Raw genomic sequence first — 16,354 nt, 5'->3', positions numbered from 1 at the left:
TTTTTTGTTATTATAAAGCATTGTGTGAATGCAAAGTGCTGAAGTAGATTAAAGTTCCTGATCCTCTGACAGAAATAAATCTAGTTTCACAACAGTTCCTAGAATTTTGCCATGGGGCAAAGCACACAAACAGGTGAACTGGAGCAGGAAACGCCTTAATTGTCAGTTACCTCAAGTTTTGTCTTAGGTTAACGGCCAGTTAAAACTCTAGTGTATACAGTCATTAGAGATGTTTCCTTATTCAGGTAAATCTGGGAGAAGAGGGCAGTATGTACAAAATGAAGGAAGATGTGGAGTGGGGTGGGGGGAGGGAGAATGTGGTAATATTTCTTGCAATAATTCTTTGCTAAAATTAGCTAAATTAAGTTTCCTTGTATTTCTGCTGGGTGCCTAACATGAATCTTTCATTTTGCCTAATACAGATGACCCTTTATTGTGTTTAAAGGATTATTACAATTAATTAAACTCTATGTATGTTGGCAGAGTAACCTACTATAGGATTAAATTTCAGCCTCACTGGGCGTGTCTGTATGAGGTGTTGACTGCATAGTAGCTGAATAATACTGCACAGTAGCATGTCATAGCACCAATAGTGCTAATACACTAGTGCATGGTATTTATTAGGCTACTGTGCAATAGCATCACATAAAAGGGGTTTGCTAGCACTACCGCACACTAACTCTGGTTACTGTGCATTTATTCAGTACTTGATTATACAAGTACTAAGTAAGTGCAGTAACCACTGTGCAGTAGTGTCTCCTGTAGATGTGCCTACTGATTTTTTTAAACCTGTATGGTGGCCACTTTGTTAATAAGTTTTATTTTTTGTTTTTCTCACTATTTTTTTTTTTTCTCTCCTGTGGTGTTTTGTTTTTTGTTTTGTCTGCAGGTACTTACTTTTACACACTGGTGCAGAGTCTGGTAGATTGGGGCTACCAGAGAGACGAAGATGTAAGAGGAGCTCCTTATGACTGGCGGAAGGCACCAAGTAAGTGAGACTTCACTGTCTAAATAAAATATCTTTTGTCCTTGGCAGACTCGTTTGGTTTTTTTTTTTTGTTTGTTTGTTTGTTTTTTTTGTTCAGGACTCCTTTTCCCCTTCAGATTCCATGTCAGACCTTGGTCGTGATCAGAACTGTTCTTAGGGTCCCAGTACAAGGAAAATCTCCATGTGTAATTTCACACGAATTCCTAACTCCAGCAAAGCCCCCAAATTTCAGTGAAGTTTCAGACTTTCTGTTGCTATTAATTAATTTGGACAATCTTAAAGCCTAGTCCTCAAAATCCTAGTGCCACCCCAAGTGGAACTTATACCATAGAATTGCTTTGGATTGGGTCCTGAAAAATAGACTTTTATGTAGTGTCCTTAATTCAGGGCTGAGGGGCAATGTCCAAACCTATACATTTCTCATTATCTGTGCAAGAATGTCAGACCCTTGTACTCTTAATTACACTGTAGTCTCACTTTTTCCATCTCTTGTCTATAGCATGGATAAAGGATATTCTCTTCATCGGGGTGGGCAAAATATGGCCCGTGGGGCCCCTAAAAAATTTAGAAAATGAATATTTATTTGTTCTTGGGTCCTGTCAAAAATGGCAGGAGACGGGGGGCAGTAGGACCCAAGGGAATCCCTGGCAGGCTCCTGCAGCAGCAGGGCCCGCATGGCCCTGGACCATGTGGTTGCACCGTGCCAGAAACTCGGGGAAGGGGGGGAAGGGCAGGGGAGGACCGCGGGGGGGAAAAGCAGCCCCTTGCCTGCCCTGTGGCTGGTGCTGCCTGCTGCAGCCACTCGCAGCCCGTGCAGGGCTGTCCTGAGCAGGCACAGGCAGCCCCACGTGAGCTCGGAATGGCTGCAGCATGGAGCGAGCGAGGGGCCACTCCCCCCCCCCCCCCCCCCCCGCTTCCTTGTGCTCAGCACCAGCTTGTAACCTGCCCCCGCTGCCAGCCTGTGCTATGCACCAGCTCTGGGCTTGGCCATTGGGGCTACACATGGGGGTGGCAGCTGCAGTCCCCCCGCTTGCTGCACTGGGCAGTGTTTGCCACCACTGCCCCTGTGCTGCCCAGCGCACAAGCTCCGGGCAGGCAGCAGCAGCAGCAGCAAACGCCAAACATTGCCCAGCGTGGCAAGCAGAGGGGACTGACTTCAGGGTCTACTTTAAAGTTTCCCTGAAGCTTCTAACATGCTCGGTTTTTTGAAGAACAACACTGATCTTTTGAAAGTATTCAGCATTGGTCTAATTAAAGTTGATGGGAATCTTGCCATTTGGGGGGGGTGGGGAAATCAGTTTTATCAGTCAGGTGCTTTGAGAAACTCCTACCCTTTAATATATATTGTAGTAGTACATATTTATTAGTGTCTTTCATCTGAGCTTGTGACCGAACCACAGAGTTCAAGTCCTTCATAGGCAAACACCCTGACATCTGATGATAACACGGCATTTTTTTTTTAGATGTGCCCCATACATCGGTCCGATATCAGATCGGTACCGATATGAAGAGAATTGTTTATATTGGCCTAATGGGGCCAATAATTTGGCTGATTAAATGCCTTTGCTGTGCGCAGCCGCAGTGCAGCATGGAGCAAAGCTGACAGTGTGGAGAGCTGCCTCCAGCTGGCAAGTTGAAAGTGGGGGGAGCAGATCAACATGTCCTGTGGTGAGAGAGGGGGCAGGTGCTGCCCTGCTGGGGTGGGGGGGAAGTCTCAGGACGCAGGCACAGCTTGTGGAGCAGGAGCGGCTCCTGCTGGTTCTTGCCAGATCTGCACGGTGCAGGCCGGGATGCAGCTGCGGGGTGGAGCTGGAGTCAGTGCTGTGTGGGGCTCTTCTCTCTGGGGCCAGGCTCAGAGTGGGCTCCAGCAGCACTGGAAGGAGGCTGCAGCCACCCTAAATTTTGTCACAGCTCTGGTCCCAGACCCACACCGCTGCTCACTGCCAACTGTAGCCCTGGCTTCTCCTGGTACCTGGGTGGAGTTAGGGTGTTCAGCTGGGGCTGCAATAGGTGGTGGTGTGGGGTTTGGAGCAGAGCAGTGGTGAAACTTGGGGTGGCTGCAACCTCCTTCCAGTGCTGTCAGAGCCTGCATCAAGCCCAGCCCCTGGCAAGAAAAGCACCCCCCACCTCCACCATCCCAGGGTACAAGCAGAGGTGGGAACCACCCCCACCCCATGAGCTGCGCCTCTGGTCCATGTCCCAACCCACCCCCCTGGCTGGGCAGTGCCTGCCCGTGCCCCCTCCCTCACCACAAGACATGTTGATCTGCCTCGCTGTGCTCCCCCACCCTTCCACCACAGCAGATTTAACAGCTGTTGGCAGCTGTATCAGATACCAGATCGGTATGGGCTGATATACCTCCTTAAATATTGACTGTTGGTATCGGTCCCCAAAATCTCTATTGGTGCACCCGTACTTTTTTTTATATGAACCTGCTTATTTGACTTCTAGCATTAAAAAAAACCCAACAAGTATATGGAAAGCTAGCATTTTGTAAATCCACTTAATTTGACTATTCTACATAAACTGCCTGTCTATTGCTGTTTCTAGATGAGAATGGAGACTATTTTGTTGCACTTCGGAAGATGATAGAGTCTATGTATGAACAGTATGGAAGTCCTGTGGTGTTAATTGCTCACAGTATGGGTAATATGTACACGCTGTACTTCCTCAATCACCAGACTCAAGAATGGAAAGACAAGCACATAAAGGATTATGTGTCGCTAGGTGCCCCATGGGGAGGTGTGGCTAAAACCCTCCGAGTGCTGGCTTCAGGTATGTATGCTGAATTTAAACTGAAGAGCCATAAGATATTAAAGGTGCTATTGTTAACAATAACCTTAGAGGCGGTAGATTGACATGTCCTGAACTTTGAAATAAAAAACCGCATTCTGCCCACGTGACAGCCATATCGATTTCAAGCTCCATCTTTCTTGTGTGTGGATTTTTTCCATTAAAAACTACAACTGTTTTGTGTCTTGATGAGGAGTTTCTCATCCTTTCACTTAATTTTTTTTCTTTCTGAAGTGCAGCTGCTCTGAGTTTACTTCATGTTGAACCAATAGTAAATTTCCAGCATATCCCTTTCCTTTTTCCTTACATCTGTCTGATTTACTCTCTAATTTTAGAAAAGCAAAACTGACTCTGAATCCAGAGAATTCAGAAGCTTCCTCACGCAAACGTCATGATAGCTGGCTTGGGGGTTAAAGTTCAACATCTTCAGACATGAGAGTTCTTAACATCTGAGAAACCTAAGTGGTGGCAGAAACAAAGCTATTGGCAAATAGTTGAGCAAGACACACCAAGTTAGAGAGAGATTCTCTAAAACTTATGACTGGTAGTAATGAGATAATGTAGAGGAGCTAAGGTGGACATCAAAGCATTTTTGGATGGTATACCAAGTAGCAGGAAATGAACAGAGTTAGTATTGGCATAGGATCTTCCCAATATGTATTGTTTCTTGAAACAATATGTATTGTTTCTTGCCTGTTGCAATAATTACTTACAGCACCTCCTATCCCAGAGTGGCTGACTGCATGTACAAGCAGCTGCATTTTTTTTTTCCTTGCATAGGCATACTTTCAACTTCTTCTAAAATATAGCCATCTCTGAAATTTAAAATACAGTTACTAGAACAATGTATAGCAGTCGAGGGTTTTTGCCTGCTCAGTTAGTTTTGGGACCTGTGTTCTCCCAGGTTCATTGTATGGAACCATGTACTTGCCTGGCCAGAGCACAGCCTATTGTGCAGCACAATGGCCATGTGGACACCTTGTATATGGAATAGGATTGCAAACTAAGTGCTAAAACAGGCAGCTAAGCAGGTTTGAAACTGATATTTGGGTGCATAATATGCAACAGGATTCTGACCTTTCTTTTATCCTCATTCTTCAGTCTGTGGTCTCATGGCTATTCATACTACACATTTAAAAAAAAAAATAAAATTATTTTCTACTCATCTTTTCAGTGTTGCTCAGTTTTAGTTGGTGTTGAATGGGTACAAATTAATTTACTAGTCCAACTCCCAGATGAAAGTATTTTTATCACCATTTTGCAGATAGACAACTGAGGCATAAAGTTAAAGGCTAGAAGTAGCCATCAGTTTTTGAATGCCAAGTTGGTATGATTAGGAACTGTTTTTATAGATCTTGGCATTTTATAGCACTTCCATAAGTACAAAGCAAAGCTCCTAGTGACTCCTGTTCTGCACATGTATTTCTGTAGAGTACATGTAGATTCAGGTTCCAAGATAAGGCAGCCACAAAATGAGGAACAAAATCTGTGACCATGTGTGGCTTAAGTTATTTCAAAAGCATTATACAGCAACTCTTCTTGTGCAGGTGAAAATAGAATTTAGTTGCTAAGGGCTGAAGTTACTTTGTGTTTTGTGGGTTTTTTGTTTTTGTTTTTTTTGTTTTTGCATCTGTTTCATTCACTTTTTTCGCCTTCCAGCTTTCGCAGGAGGTGAGGTCTGGTATGACATGCCAGACTCCTTCACTACAGATGCAAACTTTTCCTTGCTTGCTCAAGCCCTGTTGTTCACCCTTCATGCTGCTTATCTCTGCTTCAGGTTGTGTCCAGCCAGTCCTAGGGTCAGTGTGTAACATTTCCTGTTCCAGGTGTTCCCCATCTGCATTTTCTTTCCCAGTTCCCCTGCAGCCCAATTCTCCTCCTCCTCCTCCTCCTTTCCCCATTCTTGTCTTTTAGTTGTGATCTCTCGCCCACCTCCTGGCTAGTTTTTCTAGTTCCAATACACTACCATAGATTATTTGTGTAATGTCTTTCCTCTACCCAAGCTCCCTGTTACAGCCTCTTGGGTGGACAGTTGTGGTTTTCTTCTGACACTACATTTCCTCAGATCCATCTCAGCAACAACTAAAGGAATGCAGCCTTTAAGTCTTAGCTCCATATCTAGGCTTTCTTCCTCACTAACTTCTGATCTTTCCTTGCTAGACAGTGCCAATCTCCTCCCCTTTGCCCATTACCTCTTTACACCTCTCAATCCTCGGACCTGCAGGGAGCAAACCAGGGCAAAGGAGAAGAGATTGATGTCATAGATCTTGACTTTAAAAAAGCCTTTGATCTGGTCTCCCATGATCACCTCTTAGCAAAACTGGCCAACTGCAGCTTCGGCTTCACCATGATCCGCTGGCTGGGGAATTAGCTCTGTGGTCAAACCTAGAGGGTGGTGGTTGATGGAAGTCCATCATCATGTTCTGTGACCAGTGGGGTCCCTCAAGGCTCTGTCCTTGGGCCTATACTATTCAACATCATCTTCATTAATGATGTGGACATTGATATTAGAAGCAGACTGGCCAGGTTTGCCAACAACACTAAACTTTGGGATAAAGCGTACACACCTGAGGACAGGAGGGCGATCCAGGCAGACCTTGACAGGCTCAAGAAATGGGTGGATGAGAACCTGATGGTGTTCAACACTGAAAAATGCAAGGTTCTCCCACCTTGGGAAGAAAAACCCTCAGCATACTTATAGGCTCGGCACTGCTACACTGGCTAGCATTACAGACTAGATGGACTTGGGGGTCATGATTGACCACAAGATGAACATGAGTCTTCAATGTGATGCTGCAGCTAGTAAAATGACCAAAATGCTGGCTTGCATCCACAGATGCTTCTCAAGCAAATCCCAGGATGTCATTCTCCCATTGTATTCGGGCTTGGTGAGGCCGCAGCTGGAGTACTGAGTCCAATTTTGGGCTCCACAATTCAAAAAGGATGTGGAGAAGCTTGAGAGTGCAGAGGAGAGCCACGCACGTGATCAGAGGTCAGGAAAACAGACCTTATGATGAGAGGCTGAGAGCTATGGGGCTCTTCAGCCTGGAAAAGCACAGGCTCAGGGGTGATCTGGTGGCCACCTATAAATTTTGTGTTTTTGTTTTTTTTTTTTTTTTATAAGGGGCGCTCACCAGAATCTGGGGGAACATCTGTTCACCAGAGCGCCCCAAGGGATGACAAGATCGAATGGTCACAAACTCCTCCATGACTGTTTCAGGCTGGACATAAGGAAGAACTTTACTATCAGAGTCCCGAAGGTCTGGAATAGACTGCTGCCAGAGGTGGTTCAAGCACCTACTTTAAACATCTAAATGTCTCTTGAAGGCATTTATCTTGCTGGGATCCTATGGCCCCTGCTGACTTCCTGCCCCTGGGGCAGGGGGCTGGACTCAAAGCTCTTCCGAGGTCCCTTCCATCCCTAATGTCTATGATATCTATGAAATCCCTCTAGCTCATGTTGTTTCTTCATTTTGAACCAGGCCACTTCCATGATGGCTTAGTCTAATGACAGAGCACCAAGTAGTTACTAACAGCGCAGGAAGGACAGGCCCCTAGTTTTTTTTTTTACTTTTTCTTTTGAAGTTTGAGGTAGGCAAACTTGGGAGGATTTTCTCTCAGGATGGGCTGGGGGGGGTAATAGAGCCTTGATGCATAAAAGCAGGCCCCTACTAAATTTCAAGTTCTCTTTTCCAAAACACAAGAGTTTAATAGTTGCTTAAAGAAAAGATTGCAATCACCTTTTTAACATCAAGGAAGCCTGTTTTTTTTCCCCCTACTCTTTACCCAAATGGTCAAAACTTTTTTTTTTTTTTTTTTTTTTTTTGTTGAATGTTTCTCACAGAGACCTCTCAGTCTGTGTTGAACGTGGTTTAAGTTTGCCAAAGATAACTTCGGACAATTTTTAATAATAGTTGGTACAAGCTCTTCCTAGAGTGAACAAACTAATGACATTTCACAGAATATGGATCCCAGTATCTGAAACAATTCCATACACAACCTTTCACAGTTGGATTCTGCAGCTCAGGTTTGTTTCAGCACCTTGTGGTTAGTGCTTAATATGACTTAAGCTGGGTTAGACATTTTATATTAGACCATAAGTTAAAAGGAAGAAAAGGCTCAACTGCAGGTGCTACCTTTTTAAAACAGTAAAACAAGGAACTGCTTTGATTTTAGGGTCATACATGAACCATCTCCTCCCCCGGGAGATCAATAAAAAATATCCAGTACCATAGGAAGACCAGTGCCAGTGGTGCACTTATTGAGCACTCTTACATGGAGGATGCCAGATCAAATGGAAGTAATATTATATGCACATGACCTGCACTGGGTGCCAAAATGCCTGGATAGGGCTCTGAGGTTATCTTCAGGACTCTCATAAATAGAGAGAGAGAGTCAGATGTGCTAGTTTGAAGCAAGGCATCTGATAGGGCAGGGTGGTGACTCTTTTTTTTAGAGGTGAACTGGTTCAGAGATGCAAAGGCTCTCCTAGGTGACAGTCTGCTTTGTCAGATGCTAACTGGTAGAGGCCTCTCTGAACCTTAGTTTCAGGTGCCAACCTGCCCTCTCTTCTGCCTTTTAGGACTTGGTGCTTACTGTTTTTTCACTCCCTCTTCAAGCTTCCTTTGTTAATCAGATTTGGGCAGTATGACCACTAGCTGCAGTTGCATGAAAATGTTAACGTTTTGAAGAAAGGTATTGGAGATAGTGTGCTATGGCTCTGCCTCTGTTTTAACAGTGCCACCTCCTGGATTAAAAATGCAGCTACTTCTATATTAATTAAATATTGCTATGGCTGCATCTCAAGAACTGGATAAACTTTTCAGTCTATTGGGATGATATTTTGTTCCCTACTTGAAGTGATCACCTAGTAGTCCAGATCTGGTTGTCCACATGGCATTTTTTTTGATGGTCTGTCTGCCAAAATAGCACTTGGGTACAAGTTGGTATTCTTTACCTGGGCACATACCCCTGTACAAGTGGATGATTCTCTGTGGCCGTGGAGTCATGCAGAGTGGATGTGCATAGTAGTGGCTGGGTACACTCACCTCTCAGGAACAGAAAAGGGAGGGAGGCCCTCTTGCCCTCATGACTTTTTAATTAGCATACACTGGGATTCTGGATGTTCGGGATTCTAGTCATCCCTCCCCCAAGGGGACTTTGAACCATGGTTTCTCTTCATTTTCCAGTTCAGCACTAACGCACCATGCCACAGGCTTGCCATTATCCAGTTCCTTCTTTGGTGCTCCTTCTGAAGTTGCTAACATTGTCCTTGGAAAAAGTGAAGTGCAAGGGATGCACCTCTTTCACTAGGAACAAAGGCCCCAGCTGGAATCCAGGGCTCCTGCCTTTCCAGATCTCACAGCCAGCTCACTGAAGTGCATACTCTAGCCTGTAGCCTTGTTTTAGGCAAAATGTCTCCCACAGACATAGCTGGTGGTAACGAAGGCTAATAGTTGCCCTTCATTAATATTCATCATCAATATGATGTTCTCCTATTGTACTGGAGATATCATCAGACTTTACTGACAAGATCTAATTTTATCTATCTGGGTCGTGTGTGTGTGTGTGTTTGATCAATATTTTTTTTTGTGTAATATACATGGAAAATACCACTATCATAAGTGGGCTTTCCTTACTACTCTATCAGGTTTCAGACTTTTTGTGAGAGCTGTTTGTAGGATTTCTTCCAATAACTATTCTTACGCAGGCAGGAAAACAAGTAATGAAGCTACATCTTACTTTACCCTAAAGGATACAAAAACCACATTGTAATCTGTTCTGTTTTTTCCAAGCAAAGTGCTGTCTCTTAAATGGTTTTTAGTGGAAATTGTAAAATACCTTATTGAACTAGGAAAGTCAAACATTATTAATTCTGTAACTTATCTCTCATATTCTACACACACAAACAGGGAGGCTGATGTTAATTTACTCTGCCTCAAAGATTGAGAGGGTATGTCCCTGTGAGTCGCTGCAAATACACACAAGATTTTTCAAGATGGCATTTCAAGCTGTTTGCATTTGGTTAGGAGAGTGCCTAATGAATGCTGTCTTGCAAACATTTAACTTCCGAATTTTGTGAAGTAGGAGATGGGGCCCTTTTAAAAAGGGCTATCAGAGGGGTGATCTTAAAACAAAATATCTGACTGAGATGTTCTATCTGTCATTTGTCCAACTTGTTCCTTTTTTATTTAGTATCAGTGGTTATTGGAATTTGTATGGTTTATTTCTCAAAACATTAAAAGGCTGTTTCTCACTAATGATGCACCTTCATCAAACTTTTATCTTTTGAGCAAGGAAGGCAAGTTCTTCATTCATTCCATATGTCTGAGTGGTAATAAAAAATAATGCTCAGTAACACAGATAAAACACAATCTGTAACAAGACAAGCTTTACCTTTTTTACAGGTGACAACAACAGGATACCTGTCATCAGTCCACTTAAGATCAGAGACCAGCAAAGATCTGCAGTTTCAACCAATTGGATGCTCCCTTACAACTACACATGGCCTCCAGACAAGATCTTTGTAAGCACACCCACTGCTAACTACACTATCCAGGACTACCAAAAATTCTATAAGGACATCAACTTTGAAGATGGCTGGCTTATGAGACGAGACACTGAGCCCTTGGTCTACCAGATGATACCACCTGGTGTGCGCATCCACTGTCTTTATGGCACTGGTGTAGAAACCCCCGACTCATTCTATTATGATATGTTTCCTGACAAAGAGCCCAAGATTGTGTACAGTGATGGGGATGGTACAGTGAACTTGCAGAGTGCCATACAATGTCAAAAGTGGGTGGGCATGCAAGAGGAGGAGGTGCTGTTGTTCGAGCTGTCTGGAAATGAGCATATTGAGATGCTGTCAAATGTTACAACTATTTCTTATGTGAAAAGGCTGCTTTTTGGTTTGTGACACTGTATGTTGGCTCTTTTCCATGATGCCTTCCCTTAAATAAGGGAAAATGCCTTTTGATCCCCTGGTTTTTAGGCATTTGGGTTATTTATTTGTTGTTTTTGGGATACTTCTCCCCAAAGCCATTTTCAGAAAGCTGTTTTGGTGTCCTTAATGCTCACTTGTCTCTTGAATGAGTGTTCAAAATGCATCATGGTGTTTCACAGTTTGAAGGCTGTCATGTGCATTTGATTTGGTGCCTTTAGTGGAAGTGTCCCGTGTTCATACAGACATTCATTTGAATGTGAAATCCTTTTGTGCAGAATGTACAGCCTATGCTGTTTCCTATGTGTAATCTTTGTTGGGGGGGAGAAATATTGCTTACTGTTCAGTGTCAGTTGTGCAGTAAAAAGAAAGATGTCAAGAATTGGGAAGGCAGCAGTGTTCCTCCAAGATCTGATATCTTAATAGTTCAGCTTGCAAATGGGATCTAGCAGCAGGTATTACAGACTTGGAGTTAAATGCTGCTTTTTTTTTTTCCTTTGTTGCTTTTGTTACATCTAGCCTTTCTGTAACATTCATATTTTTCCTGGAAAAGAGATGTGTGTTTAATGCTTATGATTCTTTATTGGGTATATTTGCAAAAGTCAGGAGAGACCTAGTTGTCCTTTACACTGAGACCTGGATGACTTGGCATCTAGATCCCTAGGACTGCTAGCAATCTTTTACTTTTTTCCTTTTTTAGTGCTAAGAAAAACCTAAAACTTGGGGATCCCTGTAGCCATTCACATATGCAGCAAACATCAACATCTACAACAGTGAATACTGGCAAATGCAGAAGATGCACAATTTGTGTCAGTGTGAAAAATTACCACTGTTTCTCAAAAGGTGGGAGATAAACAGGCAACTATTTAAAACAAAGCAAAGCTCTAAATTTCCTAGAGCTGGGATAAACTTGAGTGCAATACAGTGTAAAGTATGTAACTTGCTTCCAACCAAATAGTTTTGTTTAGATCCAGATTCCAGTTCATTGACAATCTTTTAATATGAATCAAAATCATATTTCAGTGGTAAGAAGTTTAGTGTAGATATACTTCCTGTAGTGGCACCAAGTTGGCCCTAATTAGGGTTGAGAAATTAACTTTTAGTGTGAAAATAATTTCACATTTACACTTCCCAATCAAGTCTGTGAACCTTACACAATAGTCCATTTAAAGTCTTTGTATAACTGGGGAAGTGTTACTGGGAGATTCTTCTGCACAAGCGTTAGAACAAGTCACCAGTTTGATCACATTTCTTTGCTTTTGATAAGAATTCTGAGTGCTTTCAGTACCTGGCTCTTCAGGAAAAGATACCTTCAGAGTTCTTGACTGAAATTCTTCAGGGGAAACCAAACAAAAAATTTGCTTTATATTTTTAGGAGATTCCAATAGTCTAAAAAGTAAACTTTAACTACTTTCAGTCAGGCATGGATGGAGGTTGCTACCATTGAGAGATGCAAGTAAGATTTCTTTAAACGACAGTAGTTTCAAGTGCTTATTATTGCAGAAAGTTAAGCTTGAGATGGGTAGATGTGCTGGATTGGTTAATCACTTTTAAACTTCTTAACTGAGGTCATGGGTAGGTTTTAAAATCTTTCTGGATTCACTGACTTTTTAATACAATCTTACTCTTCCTTCTGTGCCCTCTAGACTTCTTATAACTGAAGTAGGACAAGTATTCCCAGCAGAACTTAATGTCTGTCATTTGTAACTGGCAATCCAGGAGCTAGAGCTCAGCAATTCAATGGCACAAGCTCTTCTGCTTCTGTCTCCTTTATGCTAGTGGACAGTGGCTTACTTTATTTAAATCCATGTGGCACAGAGAAGTCCTTTAAAGCTGAAGCCTGTATTTGGAATAGGGCTCTGTAGTGTAGGTTTTCCCAGATACGTGTGCTAAGAACCACAGTTCTATTCAAAGGCTGTTTGTGATCAACTCCATTCTGAATTATTGCAGACCAATCATACATTAAATATCTGTAACTGTCTGGGTGTACCCAATAGGGATATCAGAGGAATGTGGAAAGAATCTAGATTAATAACTTTACCTGGTCTGAAGAATGTTTCCTTTTCTATGGATCTGTTTGGTTGCTCATGCATTTTAGTTTTATGAAGTTCTAACAATTTTATAGGAAGAGCTTAGCTTTGGTCCTTTTTAGACTTGGAAAAGAAACTGATGGTTCCAAAAGAGCTGCCTGCATTATTTTTGTTAGAATTTGGTCACTCCAACACTTTCTTCCTTTTGGGGATAAAAATCAATCCTGTATTTTTCAGTTGATTAATTATCTTATACCTAGGGACCTATTCAAATCAAGATTTGCATGGATTTTGCAGAAACTGTGAAGTCAGGCAATCTGTGAAACCCATGTTAGGGGACAGGGCAGGCTTCCCAAAAAAACTAGCTAAGTTTTGCCTGGAGTCCTCCAGGCCATGCAGCTCAGTCTGAAAGGGACTGCCAGTACGAAGGCAAGATGGCTGCCACCCCTGCTCCTTGCTGCTGATTTGATGAGGGATAAGGCTACACAATGGATAGCCCTCTCCACCAATCAGCAGTGGAGGGTGGAGTCACTGGGGCCCCATGACCAATCAAAGACGTGAGGGGACACCAGGATAAGCTGATGAAAATGGCAGCCAGCCCTGTGATCTGTCCATGAAATTGGCCATCTGTCTTCTTGAGCTGGGTAGACCCCTACTTGCACCTTGCTCTTAATGCAAGCAACTTAGTCCATGCTTACTCTTAGTTTTCCATTAGCTGATGGGCCTTCTAGAGTCACCTCCTTTTCCAAGTAAGTCTGCTTAGCTGCTTTTTAACTCATTGCAAGGTGGAATTGACAACTCTCCACACCTAGTAGACTTGTAATCTGTCAGGTTGAATCTGGGCTTTCCTGAGCAGAATTGCTCTGCTTAGATTTCATTGAGTTCTCATCACTAACATGCTAAGATATGCACAGGCCTGCTAATTAACTGATTGGGAAGGTTACAGGTTGGAGGATATAAGATGGAATGACTTCTTCTTTTTCCATCAAACCTTTTTAAGACTTCTTTTCTGCCTATCCTGCATCTTGAGAGAGAAATGTCATCAGTCTAAACTTTAAAATACCTGGTGTATATGCTTCAAAATGTAGAGCAAGTTGAATGGTGTGCACAGAAGGAAATTTTCATTATCATTTATCTCTCTACATTACAGGGCAAAACTAAGTATTTTAGTATCACCGTAATAGTCTAAAGTTACACAACCATTGTAGGATCTTGCAGAGAAGGTCAGAGGAAATGTTAAATATTGCTGGGAAGGGGTTCATATGACACTAGAAGAGAAAAGGAGTACCTTGGGTACTTTGCCACACCCTGTATTTGAAGTGTATCATTTTGCACAAATTCCTTCCATTTTATATCCATTTACTTACAACTTGTCAACATGTCCCTTTTTGCCTAGTTTTTAGGATGCATTTAGAAACCAAAAATAATTTTGAGGACCAAATATATTACTTATTTTTGAAAAATATATAGAGAGAAATTGCTGGAGGGACTTCAGCTATTGTAATACTTCTGCAAGGGTTCAGGGTCACCATGTGATTCTGCTAGGAGCAGAAGATTTCAATATCAAGCAATAATTGCAAAGGATTTGCAGGCCAAAGGGAAGAAGTTTGGTATTAAGACAGTTCTTGAAGCACTGTGTGTTCAAGGCCCGTTTTGAATTCAGGGAATGTTCGGCAATTACTTTGCTGCTCTACACTTAACAGTATTTTGTATGGATCATAATCTGGTGATACCCAGCATTTTATATGCCTCTTGGTGTATGAATGAGTTGAATAGATTTTGCATATTTTATTGTCATACTTTGATAATGTAATAAAGTTGATCTAATACTGAATGTTTGTTGTGATTCTTTGTCATACAGGTTGTGAACTACAAACTTTGTTGCTGCTTTTTTAAAAAGTTGCATTCTAACCAAAGAATGGAGTATAACCTCCTTCCCATGTAGCTAGAGATCACCTCTTTCACTAAGGAGGCATAAGGAATTTTTTAAAACTTAGTGTAAATGTTCAGGCTCACTATAAACATGCAGAGAGTTCTCGTACTGTAGGGGACAGCATTTTTTCAATTGGTGGGTCATGATCCAAAAGTGGCTCACAAGAATATATAAAAGGGTCACAGACAAACTTTTTAAAAATGAATCGACAAACTCTTTAAAAATTCATTTGTCTTTAAAGGAAAAAAACGTGGGACATGCAGGCTGGAACTATCAACCTACAAGGGAAAGCCACCAAGGGGCTGCTTGGGGGCCCTACACGCTGGGGGGCTGGACTTGGTGTTAGGGGCCAGTGGGTCAGGAGTGTAAGGCACTGGGTCAGGACTGGCCATTTTACAAATGGGTCCTGGTACAAAAAAGGTTGTGGACCACTGCTGTAGGAGATGCCCTGTGCAGTCATTCAAGTGCAGCTGGACAATGGAATTGATTAAAATGGCCTCAAGAATTTTAAAGTTGTGCACTGGCTTTAACGAACAATTGTTTTCTATATATTGGGAGTAATCTGTCAACTGTTCTGCCAACTAATTAGGAGACCTGCCCAGACATGGTGAACTGTCCATTCCTTTTAGAAGTTTAAGATGACAGTTGCTCTGCAGCAAACTACCACATACTACTGTATCAAAGTTGACCAAGTGTTTTAAAGCAGCAGCTCAAAAATGGATCCTCAAATTAAAGGCAGTTGGGACAGAAGTTGGGGTCAGGGAAAGAAGCGTTGGGGTTCTTAATGACTGGTGACTAGATGGATTTGTTGCAACCTGTGTGGTGCTCCAACATGTATTATAGAGGCACCTAGAGATCAGCACCTAATAGGCTAGAGATTTTGTATCGCTCTTTTAGAAAACTGTCAAGTTCTTATGGGTTCAATTGAGCTTGTTTGTAACTGCCAATAAGAGAAAAAATCTTCTTCTATATTTTTGCACTAGTCTAAGGGTGTTCTTACACAAGCTTTGGGAGTTGGGGGTGGGTGCTTGAATTAGAGTGGCTCTCTGAGCATCTTCTGTATCAGCATCCCAACATTTCAAAATGGCGGTGGGGGCACTTTAACCAAAGCTCATCAAACAAGCTCCCATCACCATTTTGAAGTGTGGGGAGGCTGGCTGATGCATGTTAATTGAGTCTGCTGTAGTATGCCAATTAATCAAGCCTGCTCTGAAGCACTGTAATTACAGTGTCAAAGCAGCTTCCCAGCACATCTACAGGCACTCTTTTATATTTATTTACAAAAATTAAAAAGTTTAAAGTTCTATCCTATGTAGCTGTACATTGCATTGATTTAAATGTTAACTATGCAATAGCTGAAAGAGATGAGAAACACTCCTGTTCATCCAGTCTCCAACACCTATTGGAGCTCTCCCAGCTTAAATGCTCACTAGGCTGCTGTTTTTGGGTCCCATCAACCAAGTCCTCTGTGCTTCTAGGCTTCTCTTGGTCTGAGTAGGCTGCAACACTGCCTCTTCTGGGTGCACACTTGGTTTTTCTTAACTCCCTTTTTGGAAATGGGATCTTATGATCCAGCTACTTTAGGTCTCTGGGACTTGAGTTAACCCCTCTATGCATAGCCTACAGTTTCTTAAGGTCACCTTGTAGGCTTTCATGTTTTCCAGGAC

At 42.4% G+C, this 16,354-nt stretch overlaps 1 protein-coding gene across 1 annotated transcript in view; it reads left to right on the top strand.

The window, feature by feature from the left end:
• PLA2G15 (phospholipase A2 group XV) overlaps positions 1-14,588 on the top strand; it is a 36,719-nt gene extending 22,131 nt beyond the window's left edge. Inside the window, exons 4-6 of the mRNA XM_006269311.4 lie at positions 890-988; positions 3,539-3,763; positions 10,189-14,588. Of these exons, the coding sequence (XP_006269373.1) occupies positions 890-988; positions 3,539-3,763; positions 10,189-10,700 (836 nt within the window). The 3' untranslated portion in view covers positions 10,701-14,588. The remainder of the gene's footprint in view (positions 1-889; positions 989-3,538; positions 3,764-10,188) is intronic.
• Positions 14,589-16,354: the final 1,766 nt, after the last annotated feature.

The sequence above is a fragment of the Alligator mississippiensis genome, chromosome 10 (assembly GCF_030867095.1).
Source record: "Alligator mississippiensis isolate rAllMis1 chromosome 10, rAllMis1, whole genome shotgun sequence".
NCBI lineage: Eukaryota > Metazoa > Chordata > Crocodylia > Alligatoridae > Alligator > Alligator mississippiensis.
The sequence above is the reverse complement of the archived record's forward strand: the minus strand, read 5'-3'. Positions and strand labels throughout refer to the sequence as shown.